This window comes from Alosa pseudoharengus, unplaced genomic scaffold (genome assembly GCF_046254945.1).
Source record: "Alosa pseudoharengus isolate Yale_2024_CS ecotype anadromous, Long Island Sound unplaced genomic scaffold, YU_APseudo_1.1 YU_APseudo_1.1_scf_3, whole genome shotgun sequence".
NCBI classification, from domain to species: Eukaryota; Metazoa; Chordata; class Actinopteri; order Clupeiformes; family Clupeidae; genus Alosa; species Alosa pseudoharengus.
In genome coordinates, this window is record NW_027468718.1 from 32655473 (window position 1) to 32679336 (window position 23864).

Sequence of the window (23864 nt, forward strand, 5' to 3'; positions counted from 1 at the left end):
ACCACTACTTTCTGTAAACATTCTATTAAAAGTGGACTTCAAACTATTTGGTATGCTATTTTTTAAGCATGCTTACTGAGCTTGTTTTAAGTTGAGAGTGAGGAATGGAATTGAGAGTGAGGAATGAGACCACAGTTGACCTCTCTGGAGAGCTAACTCAAGGAAACACAGATGAAGGAAGGTGCTCATTTGACAACCCTAAAACAGTCATGAGTGCATCTTTGTTGTTGTTGTTAAGTATTGTTAAGTATCGGTTTGATGATTGCTGTGCCCTCAACTGTGTTATAATACTTGAGGTAGTCTGTTGAGTATGAATACTTGCATGTGGCAGTGCAGGTTTGGCCATTGGGAAATCCCCAGCCAAAAGCAAATTAATTTACTGTAACATCTGTTCCTGTCTAGAGATTTTAGAAAACTTTTACTCACTCCATAGTATGAAACATGGCATTTGTTTGTTTAAGGGTAGTAAAAAATTGAAGATGGGAGAAGATAGGAGACGTACATACTGTAGGGGAGACACTGAACTGAAAGGTTTTATTATGTCATATGTTTTTCATCACATGTGATGGCACTTACACAAGGAGACCTATTACTTTGGCCTTATTTCACCAGACTGATGCTAAAGTGTGAAATCGTCGTAACTTCCTGTTTGTAATCCCTTTCAAAACGTGGAAGTCATCAAAAGGAGTACAGTGGAAATGTCACAGGTCCATACATTGTTCTTGAATTACATGCTGATATGACAAGAATACCCACTCTGTGTGTCCTCCAGATTTGATATCAGCCTTTTAATTTGATTATAGTGAAAGGCCATCTTGACATCAATAATCACATTTTTAAAAGGTCTACATTACTGATGGCAAAAGAGATGACATGCCAAACTGCCTAAGAGATAAGCAGATGACCTTGCAGCTGTCTCCAATACACTCTAGTGTAATGTCCATAACACTCTTAGTAGTGCTGGAGTTGTTCCTCAGGAATAACAGAATAGTGCCATGGTCAGAACAAAGTTCATCAGTTGCTAAGCAATGTTGTCCTCTCATACTGCTCAGGCTGAATGTTCCTAGATTCAAAGTCAAACTTCACATATTCCCAACATAAGAGCATCCAGTCAAAAAGTCTGAGTAGAGTCAGCACCTTAGAGGTTCCTTTTCGGGATTACACTGCCCATGCAGCCAGCTGATTGGTCCTTTCATACCACTAGTGCAACACAAGGAGCTCATCTCATGCAAGTCCAGAGGTTCAATCCTTGGTTGTTGGTCACAAGAGTCCATTCGCTCCTTCTCAGACCAGCATACACAATCTCCTGTGATTGGAGGTGTTCATGCTCAAGGGAACCAAACGTGTGCACAAATGTGTGCACGTCATTCAGTCTCTCAGGCTTGTGGATGCAGCCCTGTGACAAACCAGGACGTCCACCATCCTGATGGACCGACCCGAGTCGACCGGGATGGCCAGTCCTGCTGACCAGAGACCTGGTCTACTGACACCTACACATCTATGGGTGGAACCGCCCTCTCTGTGGCTGAGGGTTACTTCTGGTGTGTGTGTGTGTGTGCTGGTGTCACAGTGGAAGGACTCTGGTCAGGACGGGGGCGATAAAGAGCAGGGTCGACCAGGCCTCTCTGTGGCCGGACACGGCAGAGCTGGGCACCTGCTGCCGCATGGCGAACACGGCATTTGTGCGGTTGGTGGGGACCTCCACATTACAGACCATCCCCTCACAACAGGAAATACACTCCTGAAGAGAGAGATGTGTTATTTGGTCCATGGGGCTTCTTAAATATGAGCAAGAGAGCATTCTATACCTTTAATATGGCTAAAACTGTAAAATGACTGTGTAATTGAATGGTCTCCTCTGCAGGTAATTAGGTTACAAACAACATCTGTCTACACTTTGCTAGCAACCATCTATGGTTAAGGTTGGGCTTGGGGTTCGGTTTGGTTAAGGTGATTTACTGAATTCCAGTGATTGCCCAACAGCAATTTTAAACTCTTCAACAAACCATCTATAAAGTCTATGTATGCAGACTATTGAAGGAATGGGTAACAAAATGAATGACGGCCAGAGAGCAAAGTCACTCAGTGAGTGAAGAGTCTTGTGCATGAACTAAAGCCATCTTATTATACGGCTCTTCACAATGCAAGTAGAACGCTCCATTGACTTGAATGGGATTTCCCAAAGTTCTACCGGTCATTATTTTCGTCTAAGGACCGCTGTCAATGGCAACGGATTTTCATTCAAAAGTGAAGGCAGACGGTTGATCAGCTGTGTTCTAAAGAACGTTTGATTCAAGTTTAGCGTGTGTTGCGAACTATTTGTTTCTCAGCAAAAGCAACAACAAATCACTAACAAATAAATGTTAAGAGACATATCGTGGAGTTTATTTTTTTCATTTTGGCAAGTAGCCGTATAATAGATGGGATAATGTATAGAACACCAGTCATTATTGGGAAAATAAGTCCCTTCAGGGCGAAGCAAGACTGCTGGTGCGTCGGGGTCGGTTTGCCCTGTCGGGACTTATTTTCCTAATAATGACCGGCGTTCTATACATTATCCCTTACATGTAGAGTGTGGGAGCAGTGAACTGATCTATTGATGTTTGAGCAAGGGCTGAGTCTTGCACATCATATCAAATTAGCGAATAGATGTTGCCTCATTAAATCAGCTTTAATTTGACTTCAGACTTTACACTTTGGCCACCTTTCAAATTAGGGTCCTTAATATTAGTGAAATAACGAGATAATATCATATATGCTACAGATGATCAAACATAATATTGCTCTCGTGGCTATCGTGGGCTACAGTATACGCATCAGGAGGACATACCGTGTGGCCCGTGTCTCTGTGGTGGCGGCACCCTGACATGTGACACTCCTCCCTCGCTGCACACCTCTTAGTCACAAACTTGGTCTTCCCGTGATGGCTGAAGTGGTGAACCGTCATACAGTACTGTGTGTCTGCAGGAGAATTATTATTGAGAAACAAATTAAGGAAAGTATTTGATGAAAATCAATTATTTAATATAAAGAAAAATCAAGAAAATCAAGTGTCTAAAATAATGTGGTTTTCCAATGGGTGCTTTAAGACATAAATAATCTGTGCATGTGATGAAATAAAATAGGTCTGTTCAAACTGAAGTGTGTAAATGTACAAAAGGTTTGCTGAAAACAGGTAAACATTTGTATGCATTTTTAGGCTTAGGTATGTGTGTGTGAATAACATGAAGTACTCACTTTGTGGACACCATTTGTCCTCGGCCCAGCGATTACAGTTGTAGTTGTCAGAGGCCTGCTCACAGGTGAAACATTTGAAGCTCTTTGGGAATGGAGTTGCTGCAAAGATTAACATACAAACTTAAATCTGGGCATGGTGTACATATGACTTCAAAACTACAGTTTGTCTCAGCAGCTAAAAAAATGTTACATGACACAGCTAATATAAACAAAAACAATCACACAATATTCAAGGTAACATATTTTGTATAGCGATAGGCCTACCCAAGAAATGTGTTAAGGTAAATTATATTATTCAATGAAGACATGACAATGAAATTCGCTTCTTATCCTTAGCTCTTACCATCCACAGGGGGCCGGACATTGTAGAAATTGATATGGTCACAAGAAACCAAAGCTGTGAGCAGCTGGAGAATAGAGATCAGGCAAAGAGCTGTAAGGGGCACCATCTTTACTCTACTGGTCAGTCAAGGTCCCTGCAAAACACGAGTTCAACAGGTTAATGCCTAACAAATACAACACAGCATTTCTTACTACTCCTGTCTACCATTGGAGCTGAAAAACGACTGATGCACTTTTAGCTGCTGAACCATGAAATGGAACATGAGAAGAAGAGACTGATAATTGAAGGGTTAGGTTGGAGGAGGAGTCCTCGATTCTTTGTTGCGTGTCTCTAAAAGTATTCAGTGACCAGTAAATATGGCCCACACCACGGAGGCCTGATCCTCAGGGTCAGAGCGAGAGACATGTAGAGAGGGCCGGGGATGAAGGGAGAGATTAGCCAGGAGGCTGGTGAATGGCTGGAGCGCCTATTCAGGTAATGAACACTGACCCTTGCTATCAGGTCAGATGACTTGCTTTGTGGGTGGACGGCTGGGTGAGTGGGGACGGATTAAGAGAGATGGAGAGATGCTTCGGCTTCTATAGTGCTAGTGTTGCCTCTGCTGCCATTGGAGGTGTAATTGGGGGGGAACTCTCGGCCATGTTGCTCTGTACTCGCTAGCGCACAGATGATCCACTGGCAAATGCAAATACACATATGGACTGATCCATTATCTGAACGCTACCATTATTATAAAACAGACTAAACAGGACATCTCTGAAAGTTGGGGAATCTGAAGGCTCCTTGCAGGGCATCACAATGTTGTGACATGGCTTTTTTCAATGCAATGCATCACACATGCTGAAATGGTTAATAATGCTACCTGTTTCATCATAAAATATCAGCATAATTACAATTTTAAATTGATTGGTTGCTATATGATATTTTCTTGCAGTATGACTAGGGAAGTGTGATGTCATCAATACACTCTTTTAAATATATAAATAAATTAAAGTATGCTATATGATTCCGCAAACATTTACTTAATAGGAATCTCTAAAGTCAAATGTCTACCTGAAAACTAATGCTGTTTCTTTACTGCTTTTAAATGCTCCTTGACCTTTTGACACCTATTTGTGGTATTTTGAAAGGCTCTGGGGAGAGACAGCCCAGATGGTGTCATGAGTTAATGAGTAAGACTGGATACAGGTTTCTAGTTAACAATAACAGTTAACAATAGTAACGTCTAGTGTCCCCCCCAGACCTGCCATAGGAACAGGTTCTAGAATTCTTATGGTACTCTTAGCCAAGGTTGACTAAAAGGCATTCAAATGTCAAATGCAACCAAACCACCTAGGGTCATTAACATTATTGGGGAGAGAGAGAGAGACAACATTATTGACCTGTTTTTGCAGTGGTCAACACAAACCTACCCTCACACTGACCCCTGGATAAGCGCACGCCATGGGGTGATCCAAGTTTAAACGCCTTATCTCTTTGACACAGCACCTAAGACTGATCCATCCATTTCACAGAGTTGACATGTTTTGTTTTAGACTCTGATCTAAAGCAAACACTTGAGATGAACAAGGGTTAGCTTTGTCGCTAAGGGTTTCCTGAAGTCCAGCATGAACTCAGCGGAGGATAACATATGTTTGGGCAAGCTGACACATGTTGGCTCTCGCTATCTTTAGGCCTTGCAACTGTCCAAGGCTCTGCCCTCAATCTTTGCCTCATGGGTTGATATGTAGGGAAAAAAAGCTGTTTGTTATTTCACTGCTTCTAAATGTTTAACTGATTCCAAAACTATGCATATCACAGCAGACATTATGCTCAGCAAGCACACAGGACCAATGTGTTGGATGTTATAGTTAATTGTTAAATTGAAATGCATGCTTCATATAAATGAAAGCTCTTTTGACAGGAAAGACTTGTATTTTCTCTGGACTACGTGAGACAATGGGTGTTGGTAACACCTTTGAACTGCTGAGGTGAACTGAATGGAAGTGTGTATTGCAGCACTTCCTCTGTCTTTACTAGCACCTCAATAACCAACACTGTCATCCTCCTCCATGCACACACGCACTCACACACACACACACACACACACCATTCCATATTCCTTCAAATTTCACAATCATACATTCCATTTCAAATGCCTTTCAACCGAACAATTATTACATGTTTGAAATGTCTTATCATCAGAGGCCTGGTAAATAATACTTGTCACATTCTTGTCAGAGTGTCTGCCAAAGTGCATACCAGAAATGGAGTTTTGATAAGCTTATCCTTAAACAAGTTTGAATTCCGTAATGCCAAGAAATTACTGCTCCCTGTGAGTCATTTTAAACTAGAAAATGTATTTCTTCATTGGGAAAACTTTTTAAAACTCTTACCTCAAAGGACTTGAAGAAGGGATTAATGAAAAGACCGTATCTCCACACAGGAAAGAGTGAGTCTTAAATCAGAGAGAAGGTGGACACAAGCTTGTCATGGCATCGACACTGGGGACTGAAGTGACTTTAGCCACAGGCCAGAGTCTCACCCCTCCAGCCTCGAGAGCTACTTCAAAAGGCTGAGGAGTCACTTCCTGACTGAGGAGCTGTGATTGGTTCAACAGTGGAGTCTAACAGCCACTCTGGCCATGTGAGAACCCTGTTGAAGTGTTGCCAATGAGGCCTGCCCAGCTAATTACCATTCACACAAACACCCCCCTCTCCCCCTCCCCAACATCTCCTCTAAGCTACTGCAGGCCTGATGCAGTAATTCCCTCCTCCACCCCCATCATGTTCTCTCACACACACACGCACACACACACACACACGCACACACACACACACACGCACACACACACACCTGTGGGGGAGGGAAAGTTTTCTCCCAAGCTCATAGGGCTGGTTATCCAGTTGGGTTTGGCTGTTTAATGGTTGAGGGCAAACATGGGTTGAATAAAAAGCGGTAGAAGGTAGATTAGATTGGCGTGTATCATATCATCTGACTCGGAGGCCACATCTTCTCCATGACAAAGCCCGGGAGGTGTGATCCATAGGGATAGGTTATAGGTCAGCTACCTGCAGGAATTCAGCACAAATGTACCTGGCGCTCTCTCTCTCTCAGGCCCTGGGCTCTGGATAGATTACAATCGAATGAAAAGTCAGTGAAGAAAAAAGGCAGCCTTATCTGGGAATTCAACAAGGCATGTGCTTTACTGAGACATTTGCACCATTAGAAGTCAGTGACCCAAACCTCCTGAGAAAACAGCCACAGAAGAAAGTGCGATAGGCAAATACATAAGACCTTGAGAGAGAGAGAGAAAGAAAAAAATTTGGACAAAAATGTTAACTGTAACAAATTGTGGTGTTTCCATAACTCACATTCCCTAAAGGCCAGTGGGAGTTGTGTCGGCTTTCGTTCCCATGACAGGGAAAGGAAGAGAGCCGCCGCGCACCACAATCACTTCCAAGCACGCTCCCAGCAGGGATGCCCACATTTTTGGAAGTCTTAATGGCCCCCAGCCCCGTGGGTTCCGGCGAGGGTGCCCGTTCAGGGGGAACACCTGACTGCACGCTTCAGCTGCCACCTGGCTTTTATCACCAAACCTCTCTGTTCTCAGGAGGAAACGCTAATACTTCTCAGGCTCCCTCTTTTTAATATGTTCAAGGTCTTGTTTTCTGCTTTTAAAGGAAACATGGTTGAATCAAGCAAACAGTGGCATTACCCTCATTTCTTCAGCTTGCCCCAAATTTAGATTTCATGAGTACAAGCAAAACTAATAACAAGAGGAGAAGGAGAAATAGTCACATTCAAAGCATGTTTTCAATGTAGTCCCTATCTGATAATTTCTGTGTGTTCTTTGATGTGTCTATGTCCCCAGTCACTCAGAACAGATTTACGAGGAAAGTGAATTATCAAAGATCACACACGTGGTCTTTTATGCAACTTTCACAGACGTCATGTCAGCCATCAGGACCAGTAGCCTAGATGGGACTGTTTGAATTCAAAATGGTACATACTATGGATGACATAGCCCCGTCAACATTCAAAACAGTCACCGAAAAACAGAGAACACCATGGAAACAAAATCCAACGGTTAAACTCCTAAAAAGATAATGTAGGAAGACTGAAAGAAAATCTTGCAAATATTAACTTCTGATCCACTATCAAATCGTAAAGAAATGCTCTGCAAATATAACTCTGAACTACGCAATATTCTCTAACAATTTCAGCAGAAACGTAATCAATACGTGTGTCAGTCTCAACAATTGAGAAGTTAATGAATCCTCCTCTCAGCTAGATCTTGAACTTCTCTCAAGTAACAAATTCAATGAGTTTGTTTTTTATAAAGGAAAAAGTTATCAAATCAAACATATCCTCGCAATTACAAATAACTCACACTCATCTGGAACCATCAGCTACAAAGGTACAAAGGATGTAAAGCACATTGAGTTGTATGAAATGTGCTATGCAAATAAAACTGCCTTGCCTTGTTTTGGTAGAGCAGACTGCAGATAGTCATGTTCCACACATGCCATTATTAAACCTTGCATGTCCAGAAGCTGGTTGATATTCAAAGCAAATAGCAATGTTTGGTATAAATAAAAAGAATGATAACATCATCATTTGGCATCTGGTGATTGGGAGATTTCAGAGACAGCCTGAGGGATAGTGGAATTCAAAAGGTTTTTAAAGCTACCCTTTGACTTGAATTGTAAACATTCTGTTGTGCAATATGGGGAATTTATATGCTTTATTTAAATGCCAGCATGTTTGACAGTATTCTTTGAAGAGTTCCATAAAACCCCATTTGACTCTGACTCTACATGAGGACAGAAAAGTCCCCCACATCAACTGAAAATATCAATATTAAAATTCCTTTAGACCTGCAGATTATGTTTTACAGTCTCTCACCTGACACTAGTAAATCAGTATTGTATGTAACTTTTTGATGTTCATAATTTTGTTTCACATGCATTCCCTAAAGTTTAAACCAAGTGGTTACTTTGATATTTTTGCACTGTGGTCTAAGGTAGGCTATTCCACTCCAGTACAGTATATGGTTCACTATTCCATGTACAGTATTTGGAGGCTTTGGAAATCACAGCAGTATACAGTACAAGATTGGTACTTATCACAATGGACACTGCTTCATCATGATAAAGAATAGCAAAAGAGATCATGTTTGTATTGTGAAATGATTAATCAAATCATTAAGATTCAGATTGCCCGGGGTCTACAACATGCACATTGTCCTAAAACATCACATCAGTAGCTTGGCTGGTAGAGTAAGGCGCTAACACCACCAGAGTCACTGATTAGCTTGCAATGAAGCACATTAAGGTGATCACATGGACATCCTCATCTGTGCTGCTGTTGCTTTGAATAAACTTGAATAAATGAGAACACAGCAAGCAATACATAATGCAAAGAATGCAAGTTGTCCTGTGAAACTTAATTGTTTGCCTTATTAGAGTAAGTAATACTGATGAAGAGCACACTGACTATGAACAAGACAATAAAAACATACATTTCACATACATGATCAAAATGTATGTGTGCTGTCATCATCTACAGAGCTCACTAAGCTTAACTCGGAGACATATTTCTACACAAGTTTTACCTGGCACAAGTCATTTCCCCTTGTCTAAGATGTCAAAATAATCAACATCTGATAATTTATCAAGGGCTGACTTAATTATTGACAGCGCCTACCATACAAGTAAGTCATGGCGGTGAGTCGAGATGGCTCAACTGGTTTTTGATGAGGCCGTGGGAACTTTGTTGACTAGGCTCAAAAAAAAATTATGGTTGCAGCAACACAATTGATAATAAATATTATAGTCTCAATTAACAAGATGATTTTAAAACTCTCATTACTCACATATAGTAAGTGCTTTCATTAAATTAGCTGCATCATGATGACTGGCTTACATTCAAAGTGTATGATAAGAAAATTATCAACATGCCTTTATCACCTGCACAAGTTTTTTATTTCTTTGCTTTGTCAATAACTTTACTTCAACACTAATGACAGATTTACTGCCCTGTTTTGATGGGAACTTGGAGTGCAACTTTATAGTTTGAATCTAAAGACAGAGGTCTCATGGAACTCTGGGAAGGCAAACTTTATAGCAGACTTGCGTGGCACTGTGACACCTGGAGGGCTCTGCGCTCCGACATGAAAATGATTCACGGAGTCATCAGTTACCCCGCGCTCCACTCGGCTTTTTTAAACACAGGGAAAAGAGAGACTTATAAACCAGGCCAATAAAACAGGAACAACAGATGATGAAACTCAGCAGGAGTTGAGGAGCTGTGCCAAAGTCGACCCGAGCCAGTCTACTCTTTAAGCCTGCTGGTGTCCAAATACAAATGCCTGACAAACAGCGCCATAACAAGCCTGTGCAGGAAAAACAGACCAAAAATTCACAAAACTGAATTATCTACACACAACCTTGGGTGGATGTGAGAACATTCATCAGACTCCAAAAAAAACAATCCTGAATCCTAAAAAAAATTACGGCTATCTACGGGTCGTCTTCATTTAGCCGAGACACAAGGGCTCAAATCCTTCAGCTGCTGAGTGTTCAGTGTGGACTACTCAATAGCAAGAGCAGAGGTGAGATGTATTGCCATAAAAGCAGAAATTCCTTCTTTTTTCCCCAAACAACAGCACCTGAACAGCCCACATGTCCCACGTCCTGTTACACGCAACTTAAAAGCATATACCTACACGGAGCACTTCTCGCCGCTATAGCAACAGGCCTGTGTTAGAGCCGCCAGGGCCTGAGGAGACAGCCGCACTGGCCACAGGAATGTGTCGGCCATGAGGAGGAGTCTGCTCTGTCTGGCAGTGTTCCCAGAGAGAGCGTCTTCATGTATGGGGGCCACTTTACATGGTGGACGTATCAGAGTGGCATCGGGGCCCTAGTGACGGAGGATCTATCTAATGCCCCTCAGCCATGCATAAGCTTCAGCAACATGCAGAAAGCATGTCAATTCGTGTGAATGTGTGTGTGTGTGTGTGTGTGTGTAAAAATAGCGAGCGAGAGATGGGTACAGAGATAAGATAGCTAGTTTATCATCCACTTCGCCTTAGAACATCTACCCAAACTATGGATTCAAAAGTATTCCTTTTTTTACCAGAGATCGCACATCTTCACTGTCAAATCACTCTTATGAGTGAAGCCCACTCAGAACCAACCCTGCTGATCAAAAGATGTTTAACTTTAAATTGTTTCAGAGGTCGCCTTCATAACACAGTTTAGTCTCCTGTTCACTGTACCATCACCAGAAAGAGATGTAGCTGCAATACCTTATCAAAGGAAACCGTTTTACTGTCTATAAAACAAACAAAACATAGCCGCAAGCTGCTTTAAAAGGCGCTCTCTGTCTCCATGTCCCTGACACACTGTCTGCCTGAACTCAGTCTCTCTTCCCACCCTCTCTCTCATGCTGTTTGAGCCCCCCCATCTACAGGAAGTGAGCTGTAGGGTCAGTCATCATAAAATACCTCAGGTCTAAGGATGTAAACCTGAGGGGGTGGGGGGTCATTGGAGCTTTTATAGCTCTTTTGTGAGCAGGATCGTTCACCCCCCCCCCCCACACACACACACACACACACTCCCACCACTCGTTTGTCAAAGCACACCAGCCCCAGATATAAGAACCGCTGCCGTAAAGCACTCCTGCTCGCAGGACAAAGGCCCAGAGAAGAAAGGAGACGGGAAGATGTGGTCGAGGCTCTGAGGCGGCCTGCTGGGAAGATCTGGAGTGTCTAGACTCATGTTTGACCTCGGCTATGTGGCCTGCCAACTGGACGCAGCGCCCGCACAGACATGAACCATGGGTTCAAACAAGCACTAATCCCTGTGTTGAGAGATTGGGCGGATCTCCTGAGTGTTTGGCAAACACACCTGAGTGAGCTGTAGATTTAACGGAGCCTTTCTGGCACAGATGTTCACCTTAAGACAGTGGCAATACAGTAGTAATCTAGAACTCATTGCTATTAATTGTACACATACTTTTGTTGTATTATCTATATCATGTTGGCCAAGATGTGTTAGCACAGTTGAGCCGCAGAAATAGTGTTGTGATTCGTTACATTCCTAACAGAATTAAGCTTAAACCTCTAAAACACTGTTTGCAAGACATATGTTTCATATACTGTATGTATTTATATATTGTAATATTGTAAATAAATAATAAATATTTTAAATGGGTAACTTCATGTGTGTATTTCCAATCACATAGACCCCATACTGATGAGTGACAACAGTCAATGATTACCAGACATACAAGGACTCGCACACAAGACAACAGCGTAATTGATGGAAAGCTGCCAGAGGAATCATTCCTTAGCTCACTCTGTAAAGATGTAATGCACTACCAGGACATGCTTTGATGGATGCAACAGGTAACCGCTATCAGTGTCTGCAGTCTGTGCTATCAGCATTGAGATGGATATCTTCAATTACCTTGAGGCCAATCTGGAAAAGCAATGCATCTTAAAGTGTGCTCAAGACAAAGGCCTCTAGTCACCAACCTCAAACTTTTAAAGGGTTTCTTAAAACGTATTGTCTACTCAAGGATTGATTTAAGGGAAAAAAACACCATGGTAATTTACAGCATATTCTATTGAATGGAATGTTAAATGTTATTTTTTGATTTTGCATACTTAAGACCTCTTTTGAAAATGAGCTCTCCCTTTTAGCTCTGCTGTATTCAAAGCAGTACTGGACTTGGAGTTAACAAGGACAACAGATCCCTGATTAAACAACATCCCCTACAGGGCAACCACTTGAGGAAACAAATTATGGGCTGCCTGCCGGTCTGAAAAAATCTCGAAGATCAAGAGCGCCCTGTATTCATCCAGCACCAGCGATGAACCAGGAAAAGAGCTGAGTTACAGTAGGAGGGCTGCAGGGATCCCCTTCCACTGTAATTTCAAGGGTTCAAGGGCCATTCTGGTAAAATTACACCGATCTCGCATTTCAGGCCATCCCCAGGACCAGTTAACAAGCACTTTCCCATGTATTGCTTACCCCTCGGTGCATGACACTTAAAAGCTGCTTAAAAGTATAGTCTTTCACGTCCAGCTCCCGTAAATTTGCAAGAACAAAGAACTGCGTATGAACACCCCCCCCTCCCCCCCTTACTTGATAGTGAGTTTCACTTCAATTGCATGTCCACTTTATGTCATCTCCACTGGCACGTGAAACACTCCAATCATATCAGACCCATGTATCATATCAAGTGATATCTGATGTTGGAATGACCCTTAGGTTTGCTAAAGGGCCTTCTGGAATTTGGATTTCCAAGCCAACAACATACACGCTGGGTCCTTTTGGGGCAGATGATGAAACAAAATCATCTGAACTGCCTTTAAGAACAAGCTGACAGCCTACGCTGCCTGATATCAGGTATAATGCATTGGCCTCTTCTCCCTCGGCTCGGTCACTCGATTGCGGAGACCTCTCCTCCATCCTCCCCCGCTTTCAGACTCCATCATTACACAAGGGCGCGAGACCGGGTCTGTTTAATTGGCCAACTGATTACCCCCGGTGCTCTGCCCCCCACCCCCACCCCTGTCTTACCCGATCCACTCTCTGTAGCCTCCTGTTCTCTCCCTCCCGGCCGGTTCAAAAGGATCAGAGCCTCCGAACAAGGCCCTCCTTTGTGGCCGCCATTTTGCAGCGAAATCAAGACGCATTTGTCCATTTGCCTCGGAGGCTACTGAGAAGGGAGAGAGGGGGGAAGGGGGTGGATGGAGCATCAAGCTCAGGGATCACTCACATCAGTGGAGCACAAGTAAGGACCATATCACACACTACACAGAGCCCCGGGTAAAACCACTGCCTCAGAGACGGTACTATAACGTGTCGACAGAACCCTAACTCATGTCCCTCACCACTGATGTGGGGGACAGATAAGTCAGAAGCACAATTACAGCAATTTAGTCTTGTGGTTGGGAGAGCAGAGCACACAGCACTAAGAGACATGAAAAGACAATGACCTATAGCGTGACGAGTTAGTCGCCATATTAAATTAACTTAAAAGCATCTTGAGGTCAAAAGAAGAATTTAGAGATCATTTGGAGGATATGCATCATTGGATTTATGATGCATATACTATATGTCTGGTTCATTTATCATTGCTCTTAAACCTGATCCACTACAGGTGGTGAAAGTGCCATGGTTTCAATGGCACAAGCAAACACAGGGAGTCCCTGTAACACATGAACCAAGTCAAGTCCAATAAATAATGTGCACTCTCACACCACCACACCTTCAACTGGCATCGGTCTTTCTTTCATCCAGGTGAAGGGACATCTTTTGTGTTTTGACAGCTGAAAATCAGTGTCATATACTGAAGGAGGCTTATCCTCCTTGGATTTCATTGGCTTCAAATGGCTTAGGCCTTTGTGTTCATTTCCAGTGATGGGGGCACTGGGGGTCAGAGTATGCAGAGAATTTAAACCCAATACGTCAGGTGCACAACTCAACTTCAAACTTCAGAGCAACTCAGAATCAGATCAGATATGTGATGGGGGGGGGGGGTAAAGCAAAACACACATGATGTTCAGTCTGAACAGTAGCTTTACTCTACACTACTATGCAATGAATACATTTGAATGAATAGATAGATAGATAGATAGATAGATAGATATGGATCTATATATATATATATATACACATATCACTCATTTTTCAATGCAAGTTCATTTTAATGTACATGTGTGGATAAAAAATGTGGATAAATCCATTTAATGTTGGTCAAAGATCTATCTGTTTCCTCCCAGGTAAACTTCATCAATAGAGGCATGAAAGGAACCACTGAAAGCTATGAATAACTTAATTAGCCAATCACATTCCCTGGAAGTACCTTGTCATTATGTTCAGCACAGTTTGCTTTAACTGGCCCCTTAATTGACTAATATAAAAGAGCAGATTAACTTCTATTCATTTTGAGATGCTTGGTAACTCTCCAGTGGGCTTTTCAATCACTTTTAATTAACGACCCACAATGCTCTTGTCCAAACGTTCGCAGGGACCTATAAAGTTTGTTCAGCACGGTTATAGAGCCTCTTATGAAGCTTTTGTCAACCGTGCTTTTCTTGCATGGATTTAATCTCCCAAGATGTTGAGAGACTGGGACGGTGAAGCGCCCTTGTCAAGTTTAAGATTAAATAAAACCCCTGAAGCTGTGTCACCTGGGCCCCGGGCCAAGGTAACTGAATGGAGATGGCAGACCGTTTATCCAGTACGGGCGAATACAGTGAGCCCTTCTTCTGTGCCTGTGTTCTCATGTGTCATAGGGACCAAGCCAGTGAGGGTTGATTGTGCGTTGGATAGGCATTGGAGTCCATATCGTATTGAGGGATGCTATATACAAAGCGCACTGTAAGTGACAAAGCCTATCCAACAAACTGAGAAGACTCCATGAGCAAGCTCATTCACTTGAATGGCAACAAAAGTGAATGTTTTAGAAAGAATGACAATCAATCACAATCAATGAAGCAAAACATGTACTGATAACTATGTTAATAGGAATTTAATATACATTTCTGCATTGGATGCATTTAATTCAGACATATTCTGTCTTAAATTATTCTCTCTCATTTCTTTGACATCACAACTCGTGCTTGTGCCATGCAAATAGCCTGTATCATCACTACACATCTCAGAACTCCTTATACTGTATTGAGGGCACAGCTGGAGCTTTTGTTCATAAAAAATGCTATTACCTGTAGTAAGTAGGATGACTAAATCATGTTAAACAAACCTGCAGATAGGTTTATTGGTAGATAATAGGCCACTAAAATGTTACTTGGTGAATTATATATTAGATTAAATTAATTAAATTAAAATATTTCCACTCATGATTCAACCTATCAAGGAAATAGTGCAGTCAGATTTTGGAATCAAAACTAGCACAGTACACTTATCTGTGGAAACTTATCTGTGGATCATCATAATGCCTCTTTAATCATACACACAAGAAAAAACTAACTTAGACAAACATCATTTCTTGCATTCCTATTCTTACTAACACTATTAAAGTGTGAGGTGATTCTTTTAAAAAGCTATTTCCATTTAGAAATGCCAGTTGGGACAGATTTTGAACAAAAACACACATTTTGGTCCAGGGTGTAATCTATTTCAAAGTGAATGGGTACCACAAAATATTCATCATAAAATGTAATTCATTTCTGACGGATGTCATAAATCTTAAACGCGAACCCACTTTCTTGATATACTGAACTCAAGAAGACTAGAATAATTTGTTCTTCAGTGAATGGTGCACATATAATAACAAAGACTCCTCAGAGGTCTTCCTGACCTTTCGTAAGATAAGACACAATAGGTCTACATGACACTTATCACTGACCCATGGAATCTCTTGTGTGTTGGGGTCATTTGTGACCCTGGGGTCTGGGCACCTGACCCGCCCCCGTCGTCTCATTTGGCGACAGTATGATACCCTCTTAATGGACAGGTCCTTCAGGCATCAGGCCAGCGTTCCAAAAGGGGTGCCCACAATTCCATTCCCCATTCCTAGATCTTAATCTACTTATGTTGCCTGGGCATGCAGGTCAGATATTATGTACTAGTCATACCGATGTAGTATTTCGGCTTAATATGCACTTTAAAATACAACTTTTCCTGTTTATTTTAAAGCAACATTATGTAAGAATTGGTATTTGATATTTATACCCCAAACATTTCCATGTGTATTTGTTCCATGTGTACAAATGTACATAGTGCAATACCTGATGTTCCAGGCCTGCATCATCAGTGTCAGAGACACCATTCTCCATATTATATAATCAAAATCAGTTTGAAGCCATTATTTTCAAGGTAAAATAACTACTGTTGCTTTAAGTAAGAAGCAGAGTGAACCTCTTCGTCCAGTAATATGCTTTCACATAAAATCTTGGACACACATCAATACAACACCCAACTGTAAATATACTTTCAGTTTGCACTGGAAGAAAGCCTTCCACCACCAAAAGTACATCTCAAAGCTGACTAATCTCATCAGGAGGTGAAGTTAAAGTATAGGCCAAAGTACACACACCACAATTACTCTCCTGAATTTAAACTGATTTAGCATTATAACCCTGTCAAAACATGATACATCGACATTCAGGTAACACAGGTGGCAGGAAGGTACATGATCAGGTGCTCAACCCATTACCTGATGCTAAAAACAGAGCCTAAAAAATAGTGCTCCCAAAAGGGTGGGCATCCCTGACTAAGCGTAATAACATACTACTTGCATTGTTCCGGGTAGTTCTCCTTTTGAAACCATAAAGCAAACCAGTGCCTTAGGGCGTGAACATGCAAACACTTTGTTATTCATAGAATCATTTCCATTACGTCACTGGAGAGAGAGAGAGATGTGAGAGGTAATTCCCCTTCACAGTTTAGGAGAGCAAAATGAAATGGTGTTATGCAAGTCCAATTATGCTCAAGTTTCCCATTCTTCCAGAAGCTGGATAACATGACCATAAGGAGCTGGATGTGTTTTGATACTGTCTCTGCTGCCGTCCAACAGGGAACAACATGAGATAACATAATACCTACAAATACACTGGTGTTCACTTTGGGACCACAGACTGGAGTGTTCTACGAACATAGAGGCCTTTTACAAGAATGGTCACAGCCGGCTCTATGTCCTACGACGTTAAGGGTCCTTTAACATCTGCGATAAGATGCTACAGATGTTCTATCAGTCAGTGAGTTCTAGTGCCACTGAATTTCCCTCAGGACGATTAAAGCATTTCTAATCTTATGTTATCATTTTGTTTCATAAAGCAATCTAAGACCAAAAAAAAGCAATTGGTGTGGTGACTTCTGTCTCAGTTTTTATTTGACTGGGCCAAACATGCAATGTGCTTAAAGATGCTGTGAGTGAGGTCAGCATTTTGTGCAAGGTCATCTAAAGATAGCCACACTGTCCATAAATGCAGGATATTTAAATGTTGTGTCACTGCAGGTTTAAAGGTTTTGATTGTGGACATCAACCATAAGCTGGGCTTAGATCTCTTCCCTTCTCTACCCCCTTCTTCTTCTACCACTTTCTTCTACCACACGTTGACTACTGCTTATAACCTATGCACTCTCATCCTCTAGTAATAGTAATGATTGATGTAGCATTAATTCCTACCAAAGGTCTCCTCTACATTGTAGCTTGGAAGTTATTCCTCGTTTTTGTAAGTCGCTTTGACAAAGCATCTGCTAAATGAATAAATGTAAATGTAAATTACATGTATTTGTATTTAGGTCTGTCTTCAGTCCAGCTGTTCTTGGTCTATCTTTGATTTTTCAGATCAATGGAAGGTGTTTTTACAACATACAATATTGCATAAACCAAAGAAGAATCATCCATTTATATTGTGAGATATTGTGAGAAAATGTTCTATTTAGAATTGATCTTAAGATTTTGGGGCAGTTTTGTTTTCATTATTCAAACAAAGAGCTATTTGGAATATTTGCATACATTTAAATGTATCCACAACTTTCGGACATCCCATGAGGCCTTGCGTCAAAAATGGGTGCAACTTCTCCGTATAATGAATAGGACATGTTTGGGGGGCTTCTTTAAGTTTAAGTTCTTCAGATATATTCTTTTTTATCCATCTTCATCGGCAGGATCATTCTGATTAAATTTTAGGCTTATGTAAAAAAAAAAACATAACTTTTAAGCCACTGAATTTGTTTAGTCCAGTTATATGTACAAAACAGCACATGTTGTCCCTGATCACAGTAACGACATCTCATAAAGGTTTGCGACTCTACACAGTAAATAATAACCTGAGAAATAATTGAACTCTTCGCTAAATAGCACACAAAATACCATAGGTATACTACTTCCGCTGCCTCACCGGAAGTTTCACCCATTTTCTTCTTTACAGCAGCACCCCATGGAAACTTGTGGATAGGATCCACAAAACTCTTGAAGCTGTACGCATGTTTAATCAACAGCCACAAACCCTCGGTCATAGCAGCTGTTGTACTTTTTTTCCTTTTTAGTCTTTCCTCTCTTAATCTGTATCCATCTGTCTGTCCCATTCTTTCTTCAGCAAAGAAAAAGTCTATCAAAAGGCTATCAAAAGAAGGAACTCAACAGGGCTGACTCTTTTCAGCCAAGTGATAAAAAGTTAATTGGCACCACATGACTTTCCAATTCCTCTGTAATTGCCTGGAATTGGACTGCCCTCCATAAGGTCAACACAGAGACAGAAAAGAGACCAACAAAAACCTAAACAGTCTTGACCCAAACAGCCTTTTCTGAAAATCTTCAGCTTGCTAACAGCAAACAGTTTCATTTTGTTAAGGATAGAAAAACACACTGACAAAATGCAGGAGACCGTACACATTGAAATAATTATGAGTATCATAAATTATGCTTAGAAATTTAAATGGTGCTGTTGGCATAAAGCTGCGGCCTTCTACCTTTGGTTATTTGCACTACGACTCACAAGCATATGCTAAAACCCAACAATTAGCCTATTGGTGATATAGCACCAAATGAAAGTATTCTCAAAAAAAATGTGTTTTTGTCTGATATTCTTCTAATCCTTCCAAACAAGTATAAGTAGTCTAAGCTCCAACAGAGCCATGATCATATCTATCTATCATACTGTCAGACCTCAACAGTCCATATTCTAAACACTAGATTTAACTAGATAGATATACTGTACAAATCATCTCCATGGCCCACCTGTTCAGTCTCATGTTGGCTCACTCGCACACTGTCCAGAACATGCCAAGGTTTTTTCACCATTCCCCCTTCTCTTCTGTTGAGCAGTCTGAACTTAAGGAGCCTTCAGAGGAGGCAACGTGCTCTGACAGCCTAATGACGGCCGCCCCCCTCTCTTACTACAGCGAGCAAGCTATATCTCTCCTGGGTGCTGAGGGAGACATCAAACGCTACAAACCTTCCTCTGATCACCTTCCGTCCTTAGCACACACATCACCTGCATGTCAGACAGAACCGGAAAAAAACGGCTCACTGCCCTTGGACATGGCTGATGGAGGATATAATGAATGAGGGGGAAGAAGAAACGAAGAGAAGGGGTAGGATTTTAGGTGAACTGAGAATGGAGACGGGCGATGGGTTTGAGGCAGCGTGAATCAAATCGCGCGCAAGGCAGCATGGGAACACCCAGGCTAGGTTTGAGGCTGGACATCATGGAGCTCAGAGTGTAGAGTGTGGGGGGAGGAAAGGCAAAATGTCTTAAACCATAAACATACAGAATGGTGTTTGCCTGAGAGAGAATATGAAAGAATATATGACCTTTATTACTAATGTGATGGGGTGTTAGTATCATGCAGGTGTGACCCATCTCAAGCAGTGAGTCAGTTCAGACAAAAGCCATTCCATTTGGAAAGTCACAAACTCCCAAAAGGCCTGCAATTCTGGGAGGCTAATGTGTTTGAGAGGTTTGAGTTTCAGGAGGGGGCCTTTTTTCTGCGATGCAGCAGTGTCCTGGCAGTTTTTACTAGTTAGGACTTTCTATCCAGAACATAACTAAGTGCATTATAAATATTATGGTCTGTTCTAATCTAAACACTGATGCACACACCTTGACATAGTGTTGCACAATGCACCGATACTTGTTGAAAGGTATCGTGACACCCTGAAATAAAAACATTTTTTACAATGCCTCATTTTGTGAGAATCAATAGCTTAAGAATGGTGTTTTAATCAGGTTTTACCAAAGATGCCATACATTTTGGCATTGGGACAACATACCCTGACATTTATTGCAGTTTGTGTATACAGCGCTTTTAACTTGAAATCAATTTCCAGCTAAAGAGTTAGTGAGTACCTGGAAATCTTAGGTCACTGGTCATAAAAAAAACAGTAGTAGCAAAAGTATTTTCTACAAAGGATTAAATCAATTTCTAAGTTTTAAAAATATTTAGTATTCAATAAATTCTTGAAAAAGTGAATTTCATCTGCTTCTTTCTCTTCACTTTCTCAAAATATATGTTCTTGCATGTTTTATATCTTCATTGTCTTTCTTTGGTCACATTTCCCAGAACCTGTTACTTTTAAGGTTGTTATTACATTGATTAACTCAATGTTATTTCCCCAGATACACACTTGTGTGTGACAGGTTGGTACATTATTGAGGATGCTAACCAAGATATTCAAAAAGAGTAAAATCAAAACTGCAACAATTAACAGTGTCGATCAACAAGTGATTGTAAGTGATTGTAATACCAAGTCTACTATTTCTGTTTCTTTCTTACAGGGAGGTGGTGCAACTGCACTCTCGTTCCCTGTCTTAAGAGCCCAGTGACAGATTGTAGGGGGTCATTGGTGGGTCCCTGTTCATCCAGCCAGCAGCACACACAAACACCCCATATGGGACACTGCAACTGTCATAACTGACTGAGCAATGACTACAGGGGGTGGCCTCACACATGTGTTCAACTTGACAAGGTTTTCTTTTAAGTTCAACACTGATGTTTAACGAAATCATTTATTCAAACATGCTGACTTTGCAGGATGCAAATCTCCAATTCGTCCAGGAATGGAGGCAGGATTGAAATAGCTATTAAGAAGGAAACAGTAACTGTAAAACTAATCTTGACCTAACAGCTTCCATTGTGTCCTGAACCCACACTATCAAGCGAGAGTGCTTGGTACACAGTTTCAATGGAGCTTCACAATGGCTTTTGTTCCTTCGTTAAAAATGTCTTCAACAGCTGGCCGTTGCAGACAGTGTGCTTCAATACATTGTAGCCAATGACACAATTGCGCGCTTATTACAGTTACAGTCACAAACGTATAACTTGCTTTATCAATCTTTTAGATAGGTTAGCTTATAGATGTAGGCTACAGTTTGGATTCATTCATTCTACCCAAGGAAGCAAAGAATCCTCAAAGTTTCAGTTAAGCACTGAATATTGATGGCTGTGATCAACGTAATCGTCATGAACGCAACAGAACGCTACCTCAAGAAATCGAGGAGGCTAAACTAAATAGCCTACGCTAGAGTGAGTCGACCTAGACTTACCTCAGTTCGACTTTCATGTACCTGGAAACTGCAGATGAGAGTATTAATCTTTCCGATCTTCGGTTGCTTTCACGGAGAATGCCTCTTCCAAATAGATGACAGACCGCGGGATGACTGTGAAGAGGGGCGGGATGAAGCGACAAGAAGGCGGGGTTGAAGGGCAGGTGAAGTTTCCTTCTCTACGGAAGGAATCGACCCTAGCCCAGTAGTTCTTATCATATAAGCCTATTTAGCCCTGAACTAAGGTAACTGTTGTTGTCTGGCTATTGAACAATATCAGCGCGAGACAACATTTTGCTTAACAGCTTAGCCTACATTTGATGTCGAATAGACTAGCCTATTAAACTGCTCTAACGAAAAACAACTATAGCCTATATGAATCTTGAAGTATTTTGTGACAAAATATTATAGTAGGCCTAGGCTACTATAAATACTATGGAATCTTATAATATTTGGGGTGCTAGACTGTAGGCCTACTATAGAAACACTGGAGGGCAAGAATAGGATCTATTATAGAGGTAGGCCTACAGAATATCATACAAGTAGGCTAGTCTATTATAGGCTATATGCCTCTATAGAAATCTTGTAGTAAGTTATTTTTCGTAAGATCGGGTGCTGATTATCTATGTCAGGAAATAATTAAACACATCAAGTGGTTTTAAAAGTCTGATCCATTTATTTCCTCAATGTACCATTTCACATAATACATCTTGCTTCCCAACATTGCCCTAAAATCTTTATCAAGTAGTAGCCTGTCTCATGTATTAAAAGTATGGTTGATAACACATCCTAGATGCCCACTGCCATCAAATACTTTCTGTGCTGCAAGACTGGCATCCAATATCTGTCACAACAAAACTGACTATATCATAGTGAAAAAGTTAATTAAGAGTAGCCAGGTATTGACACTTCTGCAAAGACATACACACTTAAGAAATCCAATACCTTTTTTTTTCTAAGATAAACAGTAGTGAATCAGACAGAGGAAAAGGGAAGTAGAAGTTTAAAAACAGAGAAACGACAAACAATGTACTACAGTTGTGTGATGATTCAGCAAACATACTGTGGCTCACAAACTGCAGTTACCACACTCCTTCATGTCATTCCACCTTTGGTCACTCAGAGATAGTAGTGACCATATGGCACCATGGTTGTCTAAAATCATACAGTCACTGGTTGAGACAGACGTTAGTCCAACTACTACAGATAAATGGCAAGACAGTGCGTGCGAACAAATACCTCAGATATGCAGATACTTCAAAGCCACTGCACATGAAGCAATGCATCTAGGCCGTGTTACACTTCAATAGAACAATTCACAATTTCAGCTTTTTGATATTGTCTCATCAAAATGCTACTTCCTTTTTTTTAATTGAATAAAAAAAAACACTGAAGTGTATGATAGAGGTACACTTTACAGCACAATCAGTCATCAAACCATCAGAGAACATCCAACATCAGGCCAAATTGTACAATCAGTTATTTGAACGCATTTAGCATTAGCGTTGAGTTGTCAGACGCAAAATGAGGAAGTTGGATTTGACAAAACTGACCACTGACAATTAGTATTTGATTGTACACAATATATACACATACTGTATGTTACACCGTGCCCAAAGTGTCATCAAAATACATTAGAGGAAGAATATAAATGTCCGAACTGGTAAAAGAGCTGACCATGTATGAGAATATAAGGAAAGAAGGAGGTAGGTTTTGAGTAATGCCACCCTCAAAGAAACATCAGTGGAGCACTGCATTAATATTTCCAACCCTTGAATAGTTAACACTATGTTTTGTGAACACTGTTAACATTTCTTCAATAACAAAGGGCATGTCCTACCCTCATGGCAGAATCCTGAGAGTCTAATAAGAGGTAAAGCGGAATGTTTTGCGCAGAGGTAAATTTGGCCAGGAATGTGGCTCAGACCACCGAGCTCTTTATTTGTGCTCACAGTAAGGTCAAAACTTCTCTTAAAATTCAAAACATGATGTACTGATTGACTGGTCAGCATCAGTTCCTCTGGAGAGAAGCCTTGCCTTTGTTGTGAACAGATGTTGTATTTCAAAATGGTTTCCGTCTGTGTATGGCCTTCGATGTGCTTAAGATACATACAGAGAACATTTTGAGAGGTGGCAATTTGGTGTTAACTTTGATTCTCAGATCTTGGAAAATATCCAAATACACATAAACATTTTTTGACATTGGAGAAGTGCTTTGGAGGTAATTAACAGAGAGGACTGTCCGCATCAAAGCAATGTTTAAAATTAATT

At 41.1% G+C, this 23864-nt stretch overlaps 1 protein-coding gene across 2 annotated transcripts; it reads right to left on the bottom strand.

Moving 5' to 3' along the window:
- Positions 1 to 508: 508 nt before the first annotated feature.
- On the bottom strand, positions 509 to 21687 carry lypd6b (LY6/PLAUR domain containing 6B). 2 transcript variants are annotated; one of them, XM_076262668.1, is made up of 5 exons: positions 21594 to 21687; positions 3581 to 3713; positions 3238 to 3336; positions 2831 to 2961; positions 509 to 1741 (listed from the first exon to the last, which is right to left on the bottom strand). In XM_076262668.1, the coding sequence occupies exons 2-5, from the start codon at positions 3684 to 3686 to the stop codon at positions 1565 to 1567; spliced, it is 513 nt and encodes a 170-aa protein (XP_076118783.1). In that variant the 5' UTR covers positions 3687 to 3713; positions 21594 to 21687; the 3' UTR covers positions 509 to 1564. The 2 variants fall into 2 exon arrangements, with proteins under 2 accessions (XP_076118783.1, XP_076118784.1); XM_076262669.1 differs by lacking the exon at positions 21594 to 21687 and adding an exon at positions 5956 to 6046.
- Between the last annotated feature and the right edge of the window lie 2177 nt (positions 21688 to 23864).